The sequence below is a fragment of the Pseudorca crassidens genome, chromosome 4, assembly GCF_039906515.1.
Source record: "Pseudorca crassidens isolate mPseCra1 chromosome 4, mPseCra1.hap1, whole genome shotgun sequence".
Classification (NCBI taxonomy): Eukaryota; Metazoa; Chordata; class Mammalia; order Artiodactyla; family Delphinidae; genus Pseudorca; species Pseudorca crassidens.
Window position 1 is genome coordinate 115,081,675 of NC_090299.1, and position 25,630 is coordinate 115,107,304.

The 25,630-nt window shown below is 42.0% G+C and overlaps 1 protein-coding gene across 4 annotated transcripts in view; it reads left to right on the forward strand.

The window, feature by feature from the left end:
- Positions 1–7,426: 7,426 nt before the first annotated feature.
- Positions 7,427–25,630, forward strand: part of GPAT3 (glycerol-3-phosphate acyltransferase 3) — a 57,322-nt gene continuing 39,118 nt past the window's right edge. Inside the window, exons 1-3 of one of the 4 annotated variants that reach the window (XM_067736465.1) lie at positions 7,427–7,552; positions 8,138–8,424; positions 16,004–16,070. In XM_067736465.1, coding sequence (XP_067592566.1) covers positions 8,284–8,424; positions 16,004–16,070 — 208 coding nt within the window. In that variant the 5' untranslated portion in view covers positions 7,427–7,552; positions 8,138–8,283. Of the gene's footprint in view, positions 7,553–7,629; positions 7,717–7,741; positions 7,924–8,137; positions 8,425–16,003; positions 16,071–25,630 lie in introns of those variants that run through there. The other 3 variants (XM_067736466.1, XM_067736464.1, XM_067736467.1) reach the window with 3 other exon arrangements.

The window sequence follows — 25,630 nt, forward strand, 5'->3', positions numbered from 1 at the left end:
AGTGGAGGAAATGTTCACACTTTTAGAGACCTCCCAGGAACTGAGAACTTCAGAAGGAAAAGCAGATTTATGTTCCTCATCTGAACATGTTACCTACTATTCAATTTTGGCTCTTCTCATTATTTTAGTCATAAAATTTAATTCAAATAAATTAAATGAGACATAAAGTACGGCATGAGGTATTAGGCAGCTTCACTTTAAGTAATGTGCCTCCATGCACTGTCATGTTTTTGTTGGAGAAATACTTTTATGTAGGTCAGTAATTCTCAAAGGATAGCTCAGGGACTCCAGAAGTCCTTGAATCCCTACAGGGCATGAAGTCACAACTGCTTTTATAGTAATATTTAGAGGTTATTTTACTTTTTTACTCTTATTTTCTCACATGTGTGATTGACGGTCTTTTTGATGTGTACACCTGGTCAGGCTCCTCAGTTACTTAATCAAACACTAATCAAGGTGCTGCTGTGACATTTTTTTTTATAAGTGATTAAAGTACATAGTTGACTTTAAGTAGGCGAGATTATTCTAGATAACCTGGGTGGGTCTGGTTAAAGAAGAACAGAATCTCAAGAATGAGTTTTCTGGAGTTCATTTTCTAATTCAACTAGACTTAAAGACACTAATGCCTCTATTTTCAGTGCTAGAAAGGGCACTGGTAGTCCATTTCATAATATGTAAGAGATACCCAAAATATGGCCATTGGATACTTCTAATCAATAGCAGGAGAAGGCAAAGTTCTGGGTGATCATGTATTAGCTATTTTAGAACATTTTAGTCAAACTGAGGAATATAATGAAATTGGCTAGTTGCTCCTAACTGCCCTCCAGCAGGGAAGAGAAAAAGCCTTCAAATTCTCAGGTTGAACTTCACATAAATGGTCTGAAAGCTTCTTATCTGCCCAGAAGGAAATTCTTATCTCCTATAGACATTGGCCAAGATTTCTGAAAACCAAACCTAGAGTCTCATCCTTCAGTGGCTGAACTACAACACAAAAGTGAGGGCATTGATTGGGAAGAAACAGGATCCTGAAAATTGGCATGGGGACATCTATGGGCAGATCCTGATGAAGCTAGGAACACTGAACTCCTCCCCTGAGTCATCTTTGCCAGTAGAAGCAGCTTTCTACCTCTGTCCAAAGAACCTGTAATGGCCTCCCCTGAAGTACTTGCCCTGCAAGACACTGCTGATCCTCCTCAGGACCTAACTCTGTCACTCTTTGCTTCTAGAACTGTAATTAAACTCAAGTCCCGGCAGGCCCTGAAAGGTGAGGTACAAAGTATGAGGTACCTCCATGAGAAGGTGAGCTATGCTCCAAAAGAACTGAATGATTTTTCCAGTTTATACAGGCAGAAATCTAGGGACTCTGCATGGAAATGGATATTAAGGGTGTGAGAGCATGGTGGGAGGAATAGAAAGTTGGATCAGGTGGAATTTATTGAGATGGACCCACTAAGCAGAAATTCTAGATTTCGCGTTTTAGCTCAAGGGGTTAGAAAGAACTCTAACAGTTTGATTTGTTATTGAAACATGGATCCATAAGTGGTCTACACTGAATAAGTTCAAATGCCAGAATTGTGTTGGTATACTGTAGAGGAAGCATCCAAAGGCTTAGGGAGATGGAATGTTAGAGTGGGTTTATCATGTAAGACCTGATCATTCACCCTGGGAAGGTCCAAAGACATACCTTTTACCTCAGCTTTGAGAAACGTGTTTGTGAGAGGAGCCCCAGAATCTTTGAAGAGCTCGGTGGTTGCTCTTCTCTGTAGGTCAGAATTTACAGTGGGAACTGCTACTATTCAACTAGTGTCCCTAAATGCAATGAGGATAACAGGACTCCAAGAAGCCAGGTACCAAGTGGCTGTATTTGATTACCAAAGACAAAGTGAGTACGATTGTAATGGGCAGCAGAGTCAAAGTATAGAGTAATCAGAATAGTCCGACTCAAAGAAACCTGTGGCGTTGAATAACTGATCAAAAGAAATAGATGGCAATCAACTAAATTCTCAGTTGTATAAGTGGAAAAGTTCTAGGTTAGTCAACAGATGTCTAAATCAAATCCCCAAAGAGTCACAATCTCTTGATTAATTCACAAACTTTAGCCAGTTTACAGACCCAGAACCACTTGAAAGAAGGGGAGGCCGGGTCTCCTTGAAGACTGCCAAAGTTTTATAATGTTATTCTTTTTCCCAGTCTTCTACAAAGGGACCTAAGGCCATTTATCAGGGTGACTCTTTGAAGAAAGGGAAATAATCAGACTTTTCAGGGATTACTGGACACTATTTCTGAAGTGACACTAACTGCTAGAGACCCAAAATGTCACTCTGGTCTATCAGTGAAAATAGGAGCTTGTGGATGTCAGGTGAACAATGGTGTTTTAGCTCAGGTGCATCTAACACTGGGCCCAATGAATTCCCGAATCCATCCTGTGGCTATTTCCCCAGTTCTGGGATGCATAATTGGAATAGACATACTCAGTAACAGGCAGGATCCCCATGTTGGATCCCAAACTTGTGGAGTGAGAGATTTGGATGAGAGGTCAGGAGACTGGTGTGCAAAGGGCAGGGTGTGGGAGGATGAGAGTGGGGCTGGGGCACTGTGATGTGATCAAGCAACCAGATAAGAAGCTCTGCAGAAACCAGGGGAAGGTGAGAAAGGTTTTGCCGGAATGTCAGGGAGTTAAAGTTGGAGTGCTTTAAGATCCAGCCTAAGATATTTGATATATTTGGACTTTAATTTGTGACCATTAGGGAGTCACTGCTGGCTTTGAACAAGAGTGTGGCATGAAGTAAAACTCTGTGCAGGTGGAAGGGGCAGAAGAGTGGGAAGGAGCTACAGATAAATGACACAGTTCCTGGTATTAAGCAGTTTACAGTGGGATGATGAAGCAAATACACAAATCAAGGTGGGGTATGATGAAGGCCCAAGAAAGGTGTGAAATGAGAGAAAAGAGAGGTCTCACACAGAGACTGCAGACAAGAAATGCAAGACTTGTCTGTTCAAAAAATGCTTCAGCAATCTGCTACACCCCCAGATTTCTCCTTTGCCAGTGTGGATTCCTCCTTCTTAAATTAAATCAATATCTGCCATTTGGCTCCAACTATGACATCTTATTTGCCATAGGCATCTATTCATGAGAGTATTGACATTCGCTCAAAGCTTTGTAGCCTAAACTCCTCTGTTCACAATTGCTGTCAAAGCAGGGGTATGGAAAAAGATGCAGATAATACAACAAGTCCTCAGGTAAGGAGGAGCTCTTCAGAATCAATTCTTCTTACGTTGGCTCCTGGAGAATTACCTGGACTTCCACGGTCTTTTCCTGTTTATTTATTTATTTAGTTTTATTCATGAAGTAACTAACAATGTTGTGTTAGTTTCAGGTGTAGAGCAAAGTGTTTCAGTAATATATATATATTTTTTCATATTCTATTTTCATATTCTTTTCCATTATAGGTTATTACAAGACATTGAATATATAGTTCCCTGTGGTATACAGTAGGTCCTTGTTGTTTATCTATTTTATATATAGTAGTGTGTATCTGTTAATCCCAAACTCCTAATATATCCCTCCTCCCACCTTTCTCCTTTGGTAACCGTAGGTTTGTTTTTCCCATGGCCTTTTGTCATTAGTTAAATATAAAACTCCCCTCTTGTCTGAACTCTAAGGGCTTGCTACTCAAGGTGTGTCTGTACATCAACGACATCAGAATCACCTGGGAGCTCTTAGAAAGGCAGAATCTCAGGCCCCATCCCAGCCCTAGGAAGAATCTTCAATCCCAGGAGCCCCAGGGATTCCTACCCACTTTAAAGTTTGAGAAGCTCTGGACTACCTGCTAATCCCTCTTCTTCATTCTCCTATACAACTTCATTTGGCCTCAGATGTTGACAAGGGGTCATGCATGGACTTGACGGTTTTATCAAAAGTCTAATATTTTAAGACTGGAAGGGATCTTAGAAATTATGTAAGAATAAGGGAACCATGTGATTTTTCACTCAAACCAGGACATTTTTGAGAGTGAAAGGAAGCGTCATTAAAAATATATGCCAGGGACTTCTCTGGTGGCTCAGTGATTAGGAATCCGCCTGCTAATGTAGGAGACATGGGTTCGATCCCTGGTCCTGGAAGATCCCACATGCCGTGGAGCACCTAAGCCCGGGCACCACAACTACTGAGCCTGTGTAGAGCCCACGAGCCACAACTGCTGAGTCTGCGAGCCACAACTACTGAGCCTGTGTGCCACAATTACTGAAGCCCGTGCACCTAGAGCCCGTGCTCTGCCACAAGAGAAGCCACTGCAATGAGAAGCCCGCACACCACAACGAAGAGTAGCCCCTGCTCGCTGCAACTAGAGAAAGCCTGCACACAGCAACAAAGACCCAATGCGGCCAAAAAACAAAACAAAACATATATATATATATATATATATATATATATATATATATATATACACACACATATGCCAGGACAACAGGTGAAAAACAGGATTGTCTTGAACAACCTCATTACTGAGTATATACTATCAGCTAAAGTTTAAATGTATAATCTCAAGTCCCAATAACAACCTCTCCAGGTAGGTGTTATTATCCCCAGTTTACAGATATGGTAAGAGTAGGGGGGTTGAACTGTAGCCTCCTAAAAGATATGCCCAACTCCTAACCTGCGAATGTGACCTCATTTGGAAAAAAAAAATTCTTTGCAGATTAAGTATAATTAAGTGAAAAATCTCAAGATGAAATCATCCTGCATTCGAATGGGCCCTAAATCCAGGGTGATAAGTGTCTTCATAAGATAAAAGAAGAAAAGGCCATGTGAAGACTGAGGCAGTGAGTATGCTGCCACAAGCCAAGCAACACTGGTAGCTACCCAAGAAGCTGTAAGAAGCAAGGACAGATTCACCCCTAGAAACTTTGGAGGGAGCTTGGCCCTGTAGGCACCTCCATTTCAGACTTCTGGCTCCTAGAACTGAGAGAATCAATTTGTGTTGCTTAAAGTCACTAAGTTTGTGGTAATTTGTTATGGCAGCCCTAGGAAACTAATAAAATGAAGGGAGTTGTAAGTGCAGGAAGGGAGGGAGGATCCTTCCTAGGTTTAAATGAAAGAGCCTTAAGGTGTGCAAAAAAGGGCAGGTGAGGTAAGTGAAAGGGAGCCTGGGGACCACCACCATTACTTCTTCCCTCTCCCTCCCTCATCACTGCAGAGATGAACCTATCTTGGCTATCCTGTGTTTTAGGTGAGATAAAGATGGAGAGCTTGGGCTTCTCTGGTGGCGCAGTGGTTCAGGGTCTGCCCGCCAATGCGGGGGACACGGGTTCGAGCCCTGGTCCGGGAAGATCCCACATGCCAAGGAGCAACTAGGCCCGTGTGCCACAGCTGTTGAGCCTGTGATCTAGAGTCTGAAAGCCGCAACTATTGAAGCCCATACACTGCAACTACTGAGGCCCCAGTGGCTGGAGCCTGTGATCTGTGGCGGGGGAGGCCACCGCAGTGAGAGGCCCGCACACGGCAATGAGGAGTGGCCCCTGCTCGCCATAGAGAAAGCCCACGTGCAACAATGAAGACTCAACGCAGCCAAAAAAAAAAAAAAAAAAAGATGGAGAGCTTTTACACTTGCACCAAGCTGCCTTCGATGTTTGCACAGAGCTTTGTCCTTAACAGAGCAATTTCAAATGTGATTTCAATCACATTTGACACTAAAAAGAATCCATTTTACTGATGAGAAAGCTGAAGCACAGAAGACTAAACGAATTGTTCAAACTTACAAGTGTCTGTGTCAGTCTGGAGTCAGTCTAAGACTTCAGACTCCACATTATTACCATTCCACCATTCCGTTATGGGACAATAATTCTTTTCTTTTTAAAATTTTTATTCATTTATTTATTTTTTGGCTGCATTGGGTCTTCATTGCTGGTGCGACCTTCCTCTACTTGCAGCGAGCAGGGGCTACTCTTCGTTGCGGTGCGTGGACTTCTCATTGCAGTGGCTTCTCTTGTTGCAGAGCACGGGCTCTAGGCATGCGGGCTTCAGTAGTTGTGGCACATGGGCTCAGTAGCTGTGGCTCGCGGGCTCTAGAGCACAGGCTGAGTAGTTGTGGTGCACGGGCTTAGTTGCTCCGCAGCATGTGGGATCTTCCCAGACCAGGGCTCAAACCCGTGCCCCCTGCATTGGCAGGCGGATTTTTAACCACTGTGCCACCAGGGAAGTCCCTTATGGGACAATAATTCTTACATAAAGAATAAACCAAAACCAAAACCAAAGAAGTAAACCTCGTTCATGAAATTTGGTTATGAACAACAAGAAATCATTGGAGACTGTGGGCACTCAGCTCCTCTGTCTGGATGGGCAGAAAAAGGCCATCCTTAAACGAAATTACCTGCACTGAGACTTGTTGGGTAAACTTTGGTACAATCATTCAGCATTCCTTAGTCATCTTCCTTTGAGGAAATAAAAGGAGGGTAAGAGCTTTGCCTGAATGTATGGTGTTAAATGAGTCAATATAACCTTTGAAGTTTTGTGCTAAATATTTGTTTGTTTCCAGCAAAGACTTTGGACGAATTTTGGCATGTGTGTTTTTTTGTTGTTGTTGTTTGTTTTCGTAAAATGGCAGACTATGAAGAGGTTTAATTTTGAGAAGCCAAGCGCCTGACACTTCTTCATTCTCAGCTTGGTTTTTAGGACCAAGTTACAGTTTTTTTCCCTTCCTAGTGGGGTAAGGAGTTGTGATACCTGCCTTGCAGGAGGTGCAGAAGCCAAACATTTACATTCTTTGCAGGGGGTTCTCCTCTCTTCCGCTCTCCATTTCCTCCACACCCTGGGCCGAGGCAGCCTCTTTCGCAGTATTTGTTGTCAACACTCTTTGAATTCAGTTTGCTTGCCGTCCCAGTTTTTCTAGCTTGAAATTACACCCGAAAGAGACCTGTACGAGATTTTGGTCCCATTCAGTGACGATCTGGAAACGGGGGGAGCCTGATTTTCTTATCTACTACATCTCAACATCCCTTCTTATGCTTACTCTTAAAAACAGATCAGGTTTCTAAGAGGCATGAACCGCAGTGAAGTAAATACCCGTACAAGCTTTTTGCCCTTTACTGTTCTAAGAAGGGCTAACGAGGCAGCGATGCGGGCACTGAATTCCCTGGAAGCGCGCGTCAGCTGGATGAAGCTTGCGGGGGCCTGGTGTTTTTCTGTGGCTTCTGTGAGAATCGTGTTGGGTGAAAGGTAGGGGAAGCTGTAGTTGGAATCTTGCCCCAGGAAGAGAGCGACCCTCGGCGGAAGGATTTCTGTGCCAAGGGAACGGCGGCTGAGCCGGGAAGGCGACTCGTGGAGAAAACTTTCCACTTTCAGGAAGAGCAAGATCTCGCCCGGCAGCTCCGTAGAGTAGGGAGGGGAAGGAGGAGGGAGAAGAGGGAGTGGGAGACCTGGAAGCGGAGGAAGCCGCAGCTCAGTAGCGCCGCGGGCATTTCCCTCTCCTTGACAGCCCTGCCGAGAGGTCGTTTTATACACACACAAGCAGGACCTTCTCAAGCGTTCCGGACACGTCAGTAGTTCATTCCGGCGGTGAGAAAATTCTAACGTGTTGCAGATGAAAACTCTGTTCCCTGAAGAACCTCCGCTGGGAGTGCTGGCGAGGCGGGGCGCGGGGAAGACTGGAGGCCGCCCGGGAGGCTGCGGCGCTTTCCGTGCAGATCCCTACTAGAGCTCCCCGTTGGGTGGCGGAGGAGGTGGGGCGAGGGCAGGGTGCAGAAATTGGGCGCTGAGCGTCCGAGCCAGCCCACCAGCAGCGCAGTCCTGGACCAGGCGTCAGTTCCGCCAGCGGCTGGTGTGAGGTGGTGCGGTGCACGGCGCCGCAGGGATCCTCGTTCCGGGAGGGCCTCCGTGACTCAACGCTGAGTTGCCCCAATCACCACCCAACTGAAATCAGGCACAGGGTGGGACACGTTCCCCGCTGCGCTCGCGTGTCTCCACGCTCACCCCCAGCCCTGGTCGCCTGGCGGGCGCTACCAGGTCTGCGCAAGCGGCAGCAGGGGGCCTGGGCCTCCAGCCCAGAAAGAGTCAGCCGGCCGCGGCGAGGTGGAGCCCTTAGAGGAAGGAAATTGCTGTCCTCCTGAAAGTTTTTCCCGTCCTCTCTTGTTTTCCCTGCAGAGGTGAGAGGCAGGCGGCGGCGGCGCTGACTCCGGGGAGCCGGGCCCCGCACCTCTGCTCCCGGAGCTGCCAACCGACTAGCTGGGGACAGGGAAAGCTGTCGCGCTCGGACCTCCTCCGTGGACCCCTTCTGGGTGCGCCGAGCCATGGATAGCGCGGAGCTGGCCGGGAAGATCGTTTACACCTGGCTGACTCTGGTGCTCGTCTTCATACTCCTGCCTTCGGCCTTTGGGTTGTCTTTGGGCATCTCCGAGCTCTACATGAAGATCCTGGTGAAAACTTTAGAGGTGAGCGCATGGGGGCATGCCGCGGCCCCTCCTCCGAGGGCTTTAGGGAGATCCTGGGGCGATGCGAAACGAAGGTAGAGCTGAAAGACGAGTAGACGCGAGGGGACCAGTAAGTAAAGTCAGTGGTCAGGAGGGGTGTGCGTTTTAGTTTATTCGCGGCTGCATCCCTCCTCTCCCGCAGAGCTGGAGGGATTCGGACTAAAACCACTGGACCACCCTGTTGTTGCTGCGGTTGGAGGCAGAATTACCTCCACCCCCTGCTGTTGTTATTATGATTTTTACTGATAAGAATATCAATGCAACCACCTTTTCTATCACCGAATTTCTTTATATCCTTTCTGCGGGGCAGCTGTCACCTCAGTGTCCTTAGTTTTTACAGCCCCAGGTTTCAGAGGTCCTTTCGTGGACTAAGGCATCCTGTCCAGAAAGGCATCATGTTCTAGTGTATGCTCAATATAAGACACCAATTGCTGGATGGTAGAAAGAAGTCTGATTATATTTTAACAGAGTCATGGAAATTTAATCTAACCAATGGCACTTGAAATGTCATTGAAAATCTACATTCCTTGACCTCAACTCTAAGTGGGCCTGATGGGGAACAACTACAGCTTACCCTTAATACAGGGCTTTATTAAATCACAGAGGGTTCCCTGTTGATCCTCTCATCAGATGCTCCCCAAAGCCTTGGAAGGTAGGGAGAGCAAGTGTTATTCCCCCTTTTACAGGTAGGGAAACTGAGACTCTGACAAGTTCAGTGGTTTGCTTGAATTAAGTGGTGGAGACAGGAGTCTTAACTGAGGAGAGGGCCTGCAGCTATTGGTTAATAGTGCAGACTTTGGATGCAGATTTGCTTTGATTTGGTACCAAAATCCCAGCTCTGCTTCTCAGTATATGACCATAGGGAAGTCACCTACTTCTTGTGCTTCATTTGCCTCATCTATAAAATAGGAGTAACAATAACAACTATTTCCATAGGGTTGTTTAAGTGAGTTAAAATATGTCAAGCATCCTAGAATGGTATCTGTATGTGTTTGCTACTATTAAAAGAATAATATTATTCTTATTATTAAAGTAATAATAAAGTAATAATATTATTACTTAGATTCTAGCATCCTTGTTTCTGTAGCTACTAAAGTACCTTCTAATACGGTTTGCAGTTTTCTGCCCTTATTCTATGTCTGCCCCCAGGCGTGGCTTTATTTGCTTTTCTCCCTCAGGCAAGAGGGTGGCTCCCAGATATACATCTCTAATCTTTTATCTCTTACCTGGAGATTACCAGCAGATCTCCCACCAGCTAATCTCCTGCAAATCTATTCTGGCTGCTTATCTCCTGTTTTACCCCACATTTTTGTTGTACTTCTCTTTGTGGCTATTTTTCTGTCTAGTCTTTGAAGTTATATTTGATTCTTCATCCTCAGCCCTCATGTTTTAAAAGTTCTGTTGTTTCTACTTGGGAGATATTTCACAGTCTTGAACTTATCTTGTTGATGTCACACTCTGAACTTGGTCACATTCTACTGTGAATTTCTTAGCTACCTCTTACTGTTAGATCTTCAGAATACTCTCCCCGTAGCAGTTGATCCTCTTCAGCTGGTGTTCACTCTTTCTCAGAACTGAAATGATTGAACTGTTCTCCCATGTAGCAATGTCTTTTGGAATTGATACCCCAAGTGAAGATAGAGTAAAGTAAGTTGCACACCTGTCTGCCAGCTGCTGACTCCTATATGCTTGCTTGAGTAAGTCAGGATACAGCTAAAGAGATGTCAGGGAGAGAGGCCTGCTAGTTGCTGTTAGCCTGGCAAATAACTATTATACTTTGAAGGGATGTCTCCAGTCCAGGGTCTGGCTTCAGTGTGGCAGGGCCTCAAGTTTTAATTTTTGTCCATCTAGACTTGAAGAGACTTAGAGGTGCACTCCTTGTTAATCAAACTCTCAAGAATGCTAGTTTTCTAATTATAGAGGGAGATACACCACCTAGCTTGGAAACCAGGTAGATGGCAGCATAAGGAACCATCTTCTTAGCTCAGACCAAAGTTATTAGGTCAGAGAGATGCTTGGCATATATGGAATTAGAATGGGGATTCATTTTGTGAGCCAACTCTGACTTGGTGGTAGCTGCCTGGAGTGCCTGTGTTTGGAAGCAGCTGGGCCCCTCAGGAAAGAGCTATCATTCCATAGCGATATCTTCTTTAGGCACAGAAGAGGGAGATGGCAACCCAGGGTTTTCCATCCTCTAACCAGAACAGCGTTAGATGTTTCAGAGACATTTCTGTTAGGCAGAGGTTGGTACAGTGGATTGCTTTTTTTTTTGCCAACTATGGGGATAATTCTCTTAAAAAGTGTGCTGGTTGTTTAATATTAGAACATCTTTAGATCTGGAAACATACCCTGCCTTTTTGTAGAGTCCATTCAAGGCCCCGCCTTTCTGCTACTCATTATTCTTTAGTATGTTCTCAACTGATTTGCTTCTTTCTTTCTTTTGCATTCCAGTCCCAAGAATATTCTTTGGGCTCTTTGATTGGAATTAGCTATTTCACAGGTTTCCTTGGTCACAATTTACACACCATTTTAAAAGGTCATTTAGTTTGGTACATGATGTGTTTACTTTGATAAGTTTTCTTGACAATGGTTAGATTTTTTGTGATCATAAACTCAAATTCTGGAAGTTGCAATGTGTGTGGGGTACCTTCAGAATAGCTGACTGTGGTAACTGCTAATTGTCAAGTAACTCAGCCAGCTATATGCTCTTCTTGGGGCCCTTTCTTAGCTCATCAGTTCAGGTAATAATTATTTATTGAGTACCTACTGAATGCTGCCTTCTGCATTGCTGAATATCTCTAGATGTGTTCATAGGTCCCTGATATGGCAAGCTGCTTGAGGGTAAGGCTTGAATTCTTAGCCTAGAGTAAGTGTAGTGATTCTCTAAACCAGTGATTTTCAAGGGGTATATAACAATTTCTTAGGAGTATATATGCCAATATGGTAGCAGTATATTAGGGAAAATTGTTTTAGGAATACAAACCATGAAAAGTAAAACTTTTGGCTGAGAGGATTTGTAGAGGGTAGTCCATCTGCATGGTGGGATGTATATATCTGAATCTCTGGGAGAGTGTGTGTGAATTTTTTATGTTTGTCAAACAGGAGCATGGATTAAAGGTTGAAATATGCTGTTCTCAGCCCTGCAAGGTTAATGATGCTTCCTATTGATTGACCTAAGGATTGCTATTCATTGGCCTAAGGTTCATAGAGGGAAATAAAGAATGGGAAGAGAATATAGGATTGATGGAGAAGAAGAAGGCAGGGGAATGATATGTAAATTATCGAATCTAACCAGATAATACAAACAATAGACAGAGAAGATAAATGTTAATGGACTGATTTTTCCCTCAACTTTTGAGGAATAAGTTGGATGCATGAACAACTTACTCCAAATTTCTGGCATTGTAACCTTGGGCAAATCACTCAACATCTCCACCTTAGTTTCTACATGTGTGTACAGGAATATGCCTCACAGAGTTATTGTGCAGATTAAATGAAGAAAGGTGAATAAAAGCACTTGATACATAGTAGGTGCTCAAATCTTAGTGGAGTTTGAATTGGAACACTCTTTGGTTGTATTTTTTTGGGGGTTTTTTTGCTCCTGTGTGGCTAAGGTTTAACCTACCTTCAGATCTTTGATGGGTCAGCACACATACATACTCAGAATAGCCTACTCCTGCCTTTTATTTTAGTTATTATTCTTTCCCTTACCATTTCCTCCATCCACCAATTAGTTTTCCGTCATTTTAAAAAGGCAGGTCAATAATTTTCAGGTGATAAACACCTCTTATTATAACACTCAGGTATTATCCCTGGTGTTGGAAATATAATAAATCTGCTAGAAGGCCATGACTCTTTATGACAGAAAGTAATAATAAAAGCTACCAAAGCAATATGCTTTTCAGATAACTTAATTCTACAGCAGCTCTCTGGGTTAGGGTCTGTTATTATTCCCATTGATAGACTGGAGAATGGAGGTTCAGAGAGGTGATTTGTCTGGACAGTGGCATACAGCTGTCAGTGGTAGAATCAGGATTTTAATCTGAATCTGAGTTCTACTCTGCTAAAATGACAGACTCTGCTGAGAGACTTTTGTTTTGCTACAGATGATGGCCAGCTATTATTTGAGTAAACCTAATATTTTGAATTTTTATATAATTTTATACATTTTTCCTTTCCCTCTATTTAGTCAATTCTTAAATGTCTTTTTAGTGTGAAAACTGAAAGTTGAATTGTCTAGGTGACAGTGTCTCGTTTTTGCAAGCTTTTGGCCTAAGCTTTAAAAATTATACTTAACCCTTTATTTTGGTGAATTGTGGACAGCTACTTATTTTCTTCCAAGAGGATTTTGAAATTAAGTGGGGGTGAAAACCGGATTGAAAGTTGTCATCCTTCTTGGTAGGCGTAGTGAGATGGGGAGTGGTAGCCAGGATTGTTCGAAGCTGCTATCTTCAGGGCCCTTTGCAGACAGAGCTGCGTCTTTCCTGGTGCCTTGAGGTAGATGTGTCCTGAGATACCTCAAGAGATTTAGAACCTCTAAAGAGATATTCTTCCTCTGTATTTGGGCTTACCTGATCAGCTAGAGAAGCTGGCGTGGTGAAAGAGAAATAGCTATTTATTGGGAGATGCACTGATGGTCTGGAAAACAAACTGATCATTTTGGCACCTATATAGATGTAGGGAGGGAGGAGAAAGCCAATGTTTTTCTACCTTGTGGCCGATTGTGTGATGGTCGTTGGATAGATTATCTCCTTTAATCTTTACAACAACCCTTGGTATTGTTCAGAGATGATGAAACTTAGACCCCAGGAGGTTAAAGTCTTGTCTGAGATGATTACAGCAAGGAAGTGGCAGAACTGCAGTTCATGTGTACTTCTGTCTGTCCAGCTGCAGAGCATAGGTACTTGGTCATTTTCACTGGAGAGTTAGCCCAAAGAAGAAAACCGTTTTCCAGCACAAATTCCTTTTGGCATTAAGTGACTTCTCCAACCTTAAAACTTGCTAATCTTGAACATTGTAACTACATTTTGGAGGATAGACCTCAGAGTTAGCATTTCAGGAGAGGGTCTGTCTTCTGAAACTTCTGATGATGGCACAGGGAGCTCTTTGGAGCACATCATGTTATTGGAGGAATGCCCCCATATTAGTTTTCTGCCATAACAAAGTCCCATAGACTGGGTGGCTTAAACCATGAAAATTTATTTTCTCACAGTGTTGGAGGATAGAAGTCCAAAATTAGGGTGTCAGCAGCTTTGGTTTCTTCTGAGGGCTCTCTCCTTAGATTTAGATGGTGCTGTCTTGCTGTGACCTCACATGGTCTGTCTTCTCTGTACATGACCCTGGTTCTTTTCCTCTTGTTATAAGGACACCAGTCATACCGGATTAGGGCCTCACCCTAAGGGCCTCATTGTAACTGAGTCACCTCTTTAAAGGCCCAGTTTCCAAATATAGTCACATTTTGAGGCACTGGGCGTTAGGGCTTCAACACATGAATTTTTGGGGTGCTTTGTGTGGGACACAATTCAACCCATAATAGCCAAAGAATACTAATGTTTTCCATCTTATAAGCATGGACTAATTGTTCTAGTCTAAGGTAATTACCATTTATATAAAATATAAAATCACATGCCCACAATGAAAAAAGTGAGCTCCAGGATAAGGATGATTGATTGTTGACAAAGTTTTATCTTAATCATGTCTTAGGTCTCCTTACAACTGATAATAGGTAACAGGGCTTTAAAGTGAAAAACTGTGGAAATAAACCTTTACCTCTATTGAGAAGAGATGGGAGGTAAAGTCTGGAGTTTGAGAATTCCTGCCTAGATCAGCAAGGAAGAGAAAAGGACGCAACCAGATTAAGACTCTGAGCCTATTATCATTTGTGACTTGCCACTTGAAGCTGGGAAGATTAAGCCTCTATTCATAGGCTGTTTTCTAAGCACCCATGGCATGTTCCTACTTTGCTCTTTGGGATGTTGTGCAGGGGTCCTGACGTAGTCAGATCATGCTTTGCTCCTTGACCTTCGTGTACATGTTTTAGGTTATTTATTCTCTACTACTTATTTTCTTATTTATTTGAGAAAAAAATGTTTACCTCTCTGCTTGAGCCCTTCAAACCCAGCAACAACTGGGTTTTTGCCTTGACATATTTAATAAATTCTGTCTTTTTGCCCCTTCAAGAGTGCCTAAGTCGTAATTATAATTATAGTGCCTTTTACCTCTTGTTTTGCTCTTCTCCCACCTCCCCAAATAAGGTCAATTTAGACATTGTTAGCTTCTAGAATTGTAGTCATCTACATAATATATATATAGATTTTTAAAATTAAGTTATTTATTTATTTATTTTTGGCTGCGTTGGGTCTTTATTGCTGTGCGCGGGTTTTTCTAGTTGAGGCGAGTGGGGGTTACTCTTTGTTGTGGTGTGCAGGCCTCTCATTGCGGTGGCTTCTCTTGTTGCGGAATACAGCCTCTAGGCGTGCGGGCTTCAGTAGTTGCAGGACGTGGGCTCAGTAGTTGTGGCTTGTGGGCTCTAGAGCACAGGCTCAGTAGTTGTGGCACTCGGGCTTAGTTGCTCCACGGCATGTGGGATCTTCCTAGACCAGGGCTTGAACCCGTGTCCCCTGCATTGGCAGGCGGATTCTCAACTGTGCCACCAGGGAAGCCCCCACATGTCTTTTTAACTTTTTGTTTGTTTGTTTTTAAAACTTTTATTGGAGTATCATTGATTTACAATATTGTGTTAGTTTCTGCTGTATAGCAAAGTGAATCAGTAATATATATATATCCACTCTTGTTTAGATTCTTTTCCCACATAGGCCATTACAGAGTGTTGAGTAGAGTTCCCTGTCCTATACGTAGGTCCTTATTAGTTATCTATTTTATATATAGTAGTGTGTATATGTCAATCCCAGTCTCTGGCAGATGTCTTTTTAGTTAGTGATTTCATGGATTCCTTTCCAGCTTTCCCAGTCTCACACTGCTCCTTTTGAAAGCTTTTGTCTGATACAGGCAATTAGGCATCTTTGAGTGTGTCTCATCCTTGAATGCCTAATTTCTTATGAAAATAATATTCTTTGTGCCCTGTGTTTATGTCTTTACATGTGTTAATCTCATTTAATCTTCATAGCAACCCTATGGAATAGGAACTATTATCCTCATTTTACAGATGAGGAAACTGAGGCTGAGAGGGATTAAGTAATTTTAAACCCAGATAGACTTGATGCCATAGTCTATGCTCTTGCCCTTCATGCTTTCTGACTTTTCCAAGGAGTAATTTATTGGGGTACCAGGTGTGTGTGAGGGTTTTTTAATAGGGTAAACATGATCTTTTCCTCCTTTTATTTGGGCATTACCAGTAACTAATATAAGAGTATACCTGGGATTTGGAATACTATTTATATCAGAGATTCAGTGGGGTATCTCTTCAATTCACATAACACCAGGGCTTAATGATTAATTTCACGTCTATATAAGCATGGTTTAAATATCTTGCATTGTGTCTGTGGCACAGTTTACATTAATATTTGTTGTTTTTGAACAGTGGGCCACGTTACGAATTGAAAAAGGAGTCTCAAAGGAATCAGTTCTTAAAAGCTCAGCTTCTGTTGGTAAGTCTTCCTTTTCATTTTAATGGTTAAAGTATCCTTCAAATATGCATAGAGTAGTACATTTTATGGGCCTTGGATTGTTCATAATTCTGACCTTTATGCAAAATAGCCGCCTTCTGACTTTTGGATGAGTTTTTACTGTAAAGATGTAATATGTGCTCGTTCATCTACATGTTCTTATAGGGTATTTCTAAAGGTATGTATTTAAAGGTGGTTGCCCATGGTAGTTAATGGTCTTAAGAAAAAAAAGGCTAATCGGACTACCTGGTGTTAAGTTAAACCTATGTTTGAGGTTTCATTAGCACCTTATAACTTGTGGTTCTCAAAGTATGTTCCTCAAAATATTCTTTCCTGCTAAAAACTAATTAGTAATGCATGAAAGAAAAAAAAAACTCCCTTGTGAAATAAGCTTGGGAATCACCACATGCTACACATTCCTTTTGGAGACTAATAATGTATAGTAACAAAGGCTCAGAAAAGTCCTGTAGTAAAGAAACTCACTTAATTTTTGTTAGAAGTGAGTTAACAAGTCAGCCGAGCTAAGCAGTCCCTGCTTCTATATGTGTGCTTTGCCTTTGTCCCAATAAACCCTTTCACTTGGGTTAAGAATTTTAAGAATTTTTAAGACACTGGGTTCAAAGGGGAGTAGAATTCTGTGGAAGTGCTGGCTGTGAAATTAAGGAGAAATAAACCCTTGATTTAATTAAAAGATTAAGGCTTTATGTGTTTTTCAAAAATAATATAGAAACAATTTTGTGCCCATCTGATTTAGGGTTAAAGATGGTCAAAATGTCAAACATTTCACTAGAAGGAATTTATCTTCTGAAGGCTTGTCTAAGAGGAATTGTAGAAATTATATGCTATAGTGCATTTAGGAAATAAAGAATCTGAGTGAAAACATCTGTGCATTTTTGTGTAATTAGATTGTTATGTTCAAATGATTAAAGCAACTAGTAGAGCTTCATGGTGTCCACTTAAACACCAAAGGGTTAGCACCAATAACATGTTAACCAAGATTGGATATTTCTGGCTCTACTTGGTCCTCTTCTTATTGACCTGAGAGATACTTTCTCTCAGGTGTAGCAGATCTACTAAATTTTTTTTCTGGGTTCTTTTTAAATGTGTGCCCTTGTGATTTAAGGAGAGAACAAACTTTATTGCTGATTTTTTGTTGTACTTGGTGAGATTTTGGGCTGTCATTGTTCTTGGGTGAAATTCTATGGGACCCTACAGGTTGGGGTGGTGGTGGCGCATGTCTTGGGCCATGAATTTAAAAGGGCACAAAGTGTTTCAATTTGGTAGGTTAAGAGGATTAAAAAACCACTAGCTGAGGGTGTTTGTAGCGTTGTTTTAGGTTTTTCAACCTAATGAGAGTGAATATTTCCACTTGTTGGATTTTTTTTTTTTTAATCATGCATCTGTCTTTTCTATTTTTGGTCTTTGCCTTTTTCTTGGTACCTCCAGGAAAGAGTGGAAGTGAGTAGGAGGAGAAAATATATATAATAATGGTTTAGAGTGTGGCTAATGCCTACAGAATTTATCATATTTCATTCAGAGTGGCTGCTCTCCCTTTTAGCCTGTGCAGTTGGGAATTGACTATTGTAGTTACTGAGCATTTGCTACCTGTGAGGTTGACAGGGGATCCCAAGATGATTAAGACATGGCTCCTGTGGGGAGACAGGCATCTGATAGGCCACTGTGATAAATGCTAAAATAGTGGCATAAGCAAAGGATGAGGTGAGATCTCATTTAGGCTCTGCTATGTGCTGCTTTCATCTGTATTAATACCTCAACTGTACATGGTATGCACCTCTACTCCCATCCTGACTTACATCCTGCTTGAGTCGCCCTGTGGCAGGGTGTGTGCCCTGTTGAGAGTCAGTCTCAGCTGACTCTAAACACCTGTACATTCTGGTGTTTAGAGTCAGCCAAGAGGTAGTATCACAGTCCTAGACAGAGGCAGAGGGTGATGAAACACTGAGCACCTGTGTGCCTGGCTGGTGCAGTCGCCTGCCCTCAGAGCATCGTGTCTCTGTACCACAGCCAACCGAGCACAAGTCAATGTTGAGCCGGCCAAAGTTTAGGCAAGGGTCACTGGCAGACCATGGGTCCCAGGGGTGTGGGTGCAATTTTGAGATGTCGAATGATACAGTGCTGATGATAGGTTTAGGGAATTGAGAGGGAGAGATGAGGTAAAGAGGGACAAGAGTTATGTTTATTTTCTGCACCAGAAAATTCCTTTTGCTGCTCTTCTACTTGGTGAAGCACATTTCTGGAAACAGTTTTCAAGTCTCCCTCTCCAGTTAAACCCCTCTTGTGTTGTACTTCTTCTGTGCCTTTATTGAATAAGCCAACTGAAAGCTGAACCTCGGGAATTATTATCTTTGTGCTTAAATACTTCTTCGCTGTCCTTGGCTGTACTCTACCATGTCTTCTGTTAAAACACTGTCCAGCTCATTGAGCTTCAGATATGATCATGAATAAAAGCTCTTTAAGAAGCTCTATCATTGTACCTTCCTCTTCTGGGTTTAAGGACTTTTTCTCATTGTTAATACAGTGGTGAATATAAATTTTCTCCTCCCTTCAAGTAACTGTGTTATAGGTAAGCATTCAACTTCAGTGGAGAATACAGAGTTACCCTCTACCCTAGTTTTTGTTCCCTGAGAACTGTGTGGTAAAACAAGAAGAGAGAAGGGTATTGGGTCTTTTGCTTTGCATCAGCTGTACTTTTACCACTCTAGCCATAGAACAAATGCATCTTCTCAGACCCTGGCTTGTGGTCTGATGGAGATTTTAGCAGCTTTCATTTTCCACTGCTGTAACTAGTTCAAGGGACCGTTTGACTCTAAGAAGCCACCAGTCTCGCTCTTTGGGTACCTGATTTCCAGAACTTATGCTGTCAGACTTGAATGAGTCACTAATTTTAATTGTGATTGAAATGAATGTAATTAATTATGTCATTTTCATGACTCAGGATTAATGCCACTGTAATTGCATTACGATGCTAGGACATCACAGTGATTAGCGACTATATGTCGACAGGCAGGAGTTAAGGCCTGAAGGTGCCCTTGCCCGGGGAGTGAGTCCTAAACAATACAGATAAGTAGAGGCCCTGGCTCAGTCCTTCCGGTGTTTTTCCCTGGGTTGTGTTGCTGGCCGGACTCGGCATTGTTGGCAGTGGGAAATGCACTTGCTTCCTCAGGTCCTCCACGTTGCCCTGTCCCAGCAAGGATTTGGGGTCACCTGGCCCACCGTTAATTAAGCCCCTGGGCTAAGTTTCTCTTCTGCCCAGTATCTCTTGCCCTCAGCCCCCTCCACCTCTTCCTCCCCTAAAACACACACAAAGGACAAAATGCTACGGTGAAGCCTTTGATGTTGTAAGTGTCCAGAGAGAATTCAGGCTGTCTAACGTTTCTCTCTACTTTTACATTTGGGATTCTTTTTTTTTTGCGGTACGTGGGCCTCTCACTGTTGTGGCCTCTCCAGTTGCGGAGCACAGGCTCCGGACGCGCAGGCTCAGCGGCCATGGCTCACGGGCCCAGCCGCTCCGCGGCATGTGGGATCCTCCCGGACCGGGGCACAAACCCGTGTCCCCTGCATCGGCAGGCGGACTCTCAACCACTGCGCCACCAGGGAAGCCCTACATTTGGGATTCTTTTGTGAGAATTGACTAGCCATGTTGATGCCAATACAATATTAGTTGCATCAATATTAAGCAGATCTGTGAACTTCACAGAAAGTGTGGGATAATACGTTGTAACAGAAATTTGAGGAGTGTCATGTTCTATACTCATTTTGTCTTGGACGGGCCGTTTTTGATAGTCTGTTTAAATCAGCTAAGTTGATTTCGTACTATTGTCTTGGTGTAAGTTCTCTGAATATAAATCAGTGTCTGCTGTCCTCAAGGATATGGACTATAATGCATTTAATGGGGTTATCTTGCTCATAAAATCCTAGAACGTGTCTGACTACTTGCAGAGAGAAAAATAATCCAGTTATGGGATATGGAAGGGTTATAGGTTGAGATTTTCTTTATCACAGCCAAATGTCTACCTGCTTTTATTAGTCTATCTGCCTGATGGTGACGATGATGATGATGACAATTTTCAAACATAAGCAAAAGTAGAAAAATAGTATAATGAGACCCATATAGCCAACTTGTTTTTTTTTGTTTAATTGAAGTACAGTTGATTTACAGTATTGTGTTAATTTCAGGTGTATAGCAAAGTGATTTGGGTATACATGTGTATATGTGTATATCTCTATCCGTTTTTGCTTTGATTCTTTTCCACTGTAGGTTATTACAGAATACTGAATATAGTTCCCTGTGTTATACAATAGGTCCTTGTTGTTTATCTATTTTGTATATAGTAGTGTGTATCTGTTAATCCCATACTCCTAACTTATCCTCCCACCACTCTCTGGCTTCCCCTTTGGTAAACCATAAGTTTGTTTTCTATGTCTGTGAGTCTATTTCTGTTTTGTAAATAAGTTCATTTGTGCTAATTTTTTAGATTCCACATGTAAGTGATGTCATATAATTGTCTTTTTCTGACTTATTTCACTTAGTGTGATAACCCGTATAGCCAACTTTTGTCAAGATTTTGCCACACTTGATTCATCTATCACTCCTCAGTTTTTGCTAAAGTATTCAGTGCAGATATAAGATTTCATCTTTTTATACATTTTTTAAAAAAGGACTTTAAAAAAGAACCACAATGCTTTTATCCCTTTTACAAGCTTAATATTTTCTTAATATCATCTAATACATAATCCATATATAAATTTCTCTAACAGTTTCAAAATGGTTTGATAACTGATTGTTTGATTTGACATTCAGTCATGGTCCACAAATACGTTTGCTTATTTATTTATTGACACTGCCTTTATTGGACATATGGAGTACAGTTTCTCTTCTTGGAACAAAAATTACTTGATAGAAGGTGTTTCTGAAAAAATTCACTAGCATACCATGTATTTTAATCCTAATATGTTAATATAGTTCTGCAGAAGGCAAAGGTTTGATTCTTTTTTGTTTGCTTGTTTTAAAACCGTAAGATCAGTCATCTGCATTTCTAAGTGCAATATAATGAAAACTTAGTTCAGGGACACTTTGGAGAGCAATTTGGCAATTCGTAGCACTGTAACCCCACAATTCCACTTCTCCTAAGGTACCAGACCTACCCAAACTCTCAGCATATGTGTGTTAGGAGACGTGTTACAGGTGCATACAAATAGTGGCAATGTGGAGACGACCCAGTCACTCCTTAGGAGGAAAATTATGTAAGCTGCTTTATTTGTACTGTACAGTGATCAAAATGAACTAACTGGATTTACATGAAGAAAACAAAATGGACAAACATTGAGAGAGAAGAAATGTATAGTATAATAACATTCATTTAAAATTTAGTACCTTAAACAGATAACTATATATTTATGTAGAGGTATGTAGATAAGTATAAAATACATGTGGAAATGATATATCTGCTAGGAGGGAGGAGAACAGATGGGGAGGTGGGCTTTAACTGTACCTATAATTTTTTTCTTCAAAAATATCTGAAGCAGATATGACAATGGAATTTTTTCTTTGTTGAACTCATATTTTTTGGTTAAACTTGTATTTTAAACATAAACATTAAGAAAACCAACCAAATAAAATATCATTAAGCCTTCAGCTAGAGTCTGTAGTCTGATAAATGGAACTAGTTTCATATGAATAGAAAATAGGTACCTGTCTCAGGGGTGTGATTGATGCTTACATGCTCCAAAATACATCTCTAGTCAGCATGCCTAGTGCCTGGAATAGAAACTTAAACCTGTGGAACAAAGGCGTTGTTAACTGAAATATATTACCTCTTAGAGCTGGGTTTCACAACCTCAGTACTACTGACATTTTGGGCAGAATAATTCTTTGTCACAGGGAGAGGTCCTATGTGTTGTAAGATGCTTAGCAGTGTCCTGGGTCTCTACTCACTAGATGACAGTAGCACACCCCTAATGTGACAACCAACAGTGTCTCCAGATATTGCCAACTGTCCCCTGGAGGCAAAACCCTCCTCTTTCCCACCCCCCCCCCTCCTTTGGGACCATTCCTTCGGGAACCACCTCTCTTAGTGAATAATGCATTAATCTATGATGCCACTCTCACTGGCATAATTATGCATAATTTATTCTAGCTTTCTAACTAATAGCCCCTTGAAGGAGCAGAACTTGATTTCTACAGTTTTTGGTGGCTGGTTTGGGGGAAGATAGAATGCAAGGTAAGGCATGGGAATCACAGTGTTAACAGGGTCTCTGGATGGTGGCAGAAGAGGCATGTTCCTTAAGGAAAGGTAGAGGTGAGACAAACTTCAAACTTCACCTCGTAATCCGAGGAAAATAGACTGCTTCTTTAGGAGAAACTTTACTTTAGAGTGGGTTAGAGACTTGCATATGAGTATGTGCTCTCACCTCTGAAAGTAGATGACTTAGCATGTAATTCTGGCCAACAATGAGTAAGCGAGATGGAGTGGTTCTGGCAGGAAAGAGGAAGGCAGAATGTCAGAGCAGCCTAATACTTTTAACTGCATTGTGAGGGATGGGTGGAGAAAGAGCAATTTAAGTGGTAAGTCACAGAAAGAAAGGCTCCCATGCTAATAAACCAGGTTTTCCGGTATATTTTAGCCCATAAAACATACTCTCTACTGTTTTTCAGATTGTTTTTCTTTTCATACAGCTGTAACAAAGTGGATGACTTGCCCTGTGCCCTGTCCCTATTTTCTGTGAAATTAGTTTTTAAAAAACTGTACCTAATATAAACAGGTTTTAAATCTTTCTATCCTCAGCAGTAACTAGTTTGGGATCTTGTTGGTGATTTAGCTCTCTTAGTCCCAAATACCTCAGTAGTTTAGAAGAGGGTACCTTCATCTCAGAACTGTGGAGGTTTGAAAAAGCTGGGTGAAAACTAAGACACAAGGATTCTTTGAGAGTGAAAAGACAATAGGATCAGATTATAGGACAGTCAACTTGAGAACACATCCCCTGTTTATTTAGAGTTGCCCTTACTGTTGGGAGGAGCAGACATCTCCTCAGGTGCCCATCAAATTCAAAATCCAGTTTGTCATTTTAGAAGTGTTCCCAGGGACTTCCCTGGTGGCGCAGTGGTTAAGAATCTGCCCGCCAATGCAGGGCACATGGGTCCGGGAAGATCCCACATGCCGTGGAGCAACTAAGCCCGTGCGCCACAGCTAGTGAGCCTGCGCTCTAGAGCGCATGAGCCACAGCTACTGAGCCCGCACGCCACAACTACTGAAGCCCGTGCTCCTAGAGCCCATACTCCGCAACAAGAGAAGCCACTGCAGTGAGAGGCCCGTGCACCACAATGAAGAATAGCCCCCGCTCGCCGCAACTAGAGAAAGCCCGTGCACAGCAACCAAGACCCAACGCAGCCAAAAATAAATAAATAGATAGATAGATAGATAGATAGATAAATAAATAAAAAAGTGTTCCCAAAACCAACCTCCCATTCACCATACCGCTTCTGGCCACCCTACCCCACAGAGAAAACCCTGATCAAAACTCCAGAGCTTCTCCATTTTGTTTCTGCCTTATAGATAAGAACCTATCAATAATAATAATAATCACCACTATTTCTTATACACCAACTCCACTGTGCAAAATTAATTTACATTATTTACATGAGGATAACATCTTGTTAATCCTCATTTTACTGATGAGAAAACTACAGGTGAAGAAGGTCAAATAACTTGCTTCAGATCACATCGCTAGTCAAAGATAGCCTGAAAAGGAATCCCAATTTGTCTTTCCTACTCAGAATCCCTCGCCATCACTTCCTACCCTAAACCATGCCTTCCTTACCAGCCCCTCTGGCCAGTGTCTTCTAATTCTCCCTTTGAAGGTTGAGGTGACTTTTCCACAAATGGAATCTCCTCTGCTGAGTGTTGGCTTTGTCACATCCTAGGAAACTCGTAACATTTCAATCCTAAATCATCAACAGAAATTTTAAAGAAAACAAATCCATTAAGACTATCCAGCATTATGATCAAAGATACTGTACATAAATGCCAAACCATAAGGTTGACATTTTAATTGAATTGATGGTTCATTTGATGATGAAGTTTATGGACTCTTCTGTGTTGTGGGATTTCTTGTTTAATCAGACTACTTATGTCCAAATAAACGAAGTTAATGTGGATGTCAGTCAAGATATGGGTCAACAGTGTATTGAATGAGATGTTAAAATGTTAATTGTTAAAATGAAACTCTGCCTGTTATTCTAAATGCCTGTTGGTTTCTCTGCAGTGTTGATTGGCAACTGATTGCAATGTCCATACTTCCACCCCACTTATGCTTTAAAATGGATATACACACATATTTAATTCTGTGATTAGTATTTATATCTGGGGCTAAAATCCTCCCATTTTATAATCAGCATTGATTATTTTATAAGTTTCTGGAGAACTAACTGGGGTAAATAATGATGAAAAAGAAGGTAGATTTTCTCATCCACCTTTCTCAAGAGACTAAAAGTACATCACCAGTACTTCTAGCTTAGTACTTTTAGTCTTGATAACTGAGAGACACTAATAGAAAATTACTCACAATACAAAAAAGGCAAATTATTCTATTATAGATATATAAACCATGTAGAAATCAGGAAAATAGAAGCTTTATTTCAGTAAAGCTTTTGCTTTTATCTTAATCCCAAATAACACAGTCAACAAATCCATTCTACCTGTTACCCTTCCCATGGCCCTGACAGACATCACTAATTGATGACGTCTTTGTCACTGAACCAAGATGTGACCTCAAAAGTCCTCTTTAGCACAAACCTGCAGACAGCTTCTCACTACCAACTGACCTGGGGTTGGCCTTCCTGATGAAACCTTGTCACACTCCTGATCTGGAGATTAGATGGGGCTTCTCACACTGCTCATCAGAGGACCACTAACTGAAAGGAAGGGAACCTGTTGAGTAATTGGGTTTGGCTTAGATTTGGTTGTATTGTTTGAGGTTACATTGATGACTTTGACGTCATTGAAGTGCAGTATGGTGGACTGAATACTCTTAAATTAGTCAGGTTTTAAACAGCCTAGGAAACAGGAATAGAATTTAAAGTAACCTTGATGGTTTTGATGAATGAGCCACCAGAGAAAAGGAAAACATTCAAGATCCTTTACCCAAGGAGGATGCTCCAAAATGGGATAAGAAACCAGGCTTGGTTACATACATGATAGGAACTAGCCCCTTCAGAAAGCCACAGGCAGAGTTTTAGATAAGCAGGCAGTGGAAAGCAGGGCACAGAACCTAGACTGATGCTGCAGTGCATAAAAGAGCCAGCATGTTTAACTACACAGTGATGCGCTGCTTTGAATCACTAGCCCTGGTCTTGGCCATGAACAGTGATTCCTGCGTGTCTTCCGTGTGCCTATGTTATATTCGGAACTATGCCCACAAGCAACCCTTAGCCTAGTTAAGGAGATATCACCAAGATCCGGATATCCATGTGGCAGTTGAGAATCAGGCAGCACTGGTGTTATTGAAGTCCACAAACATAGAAA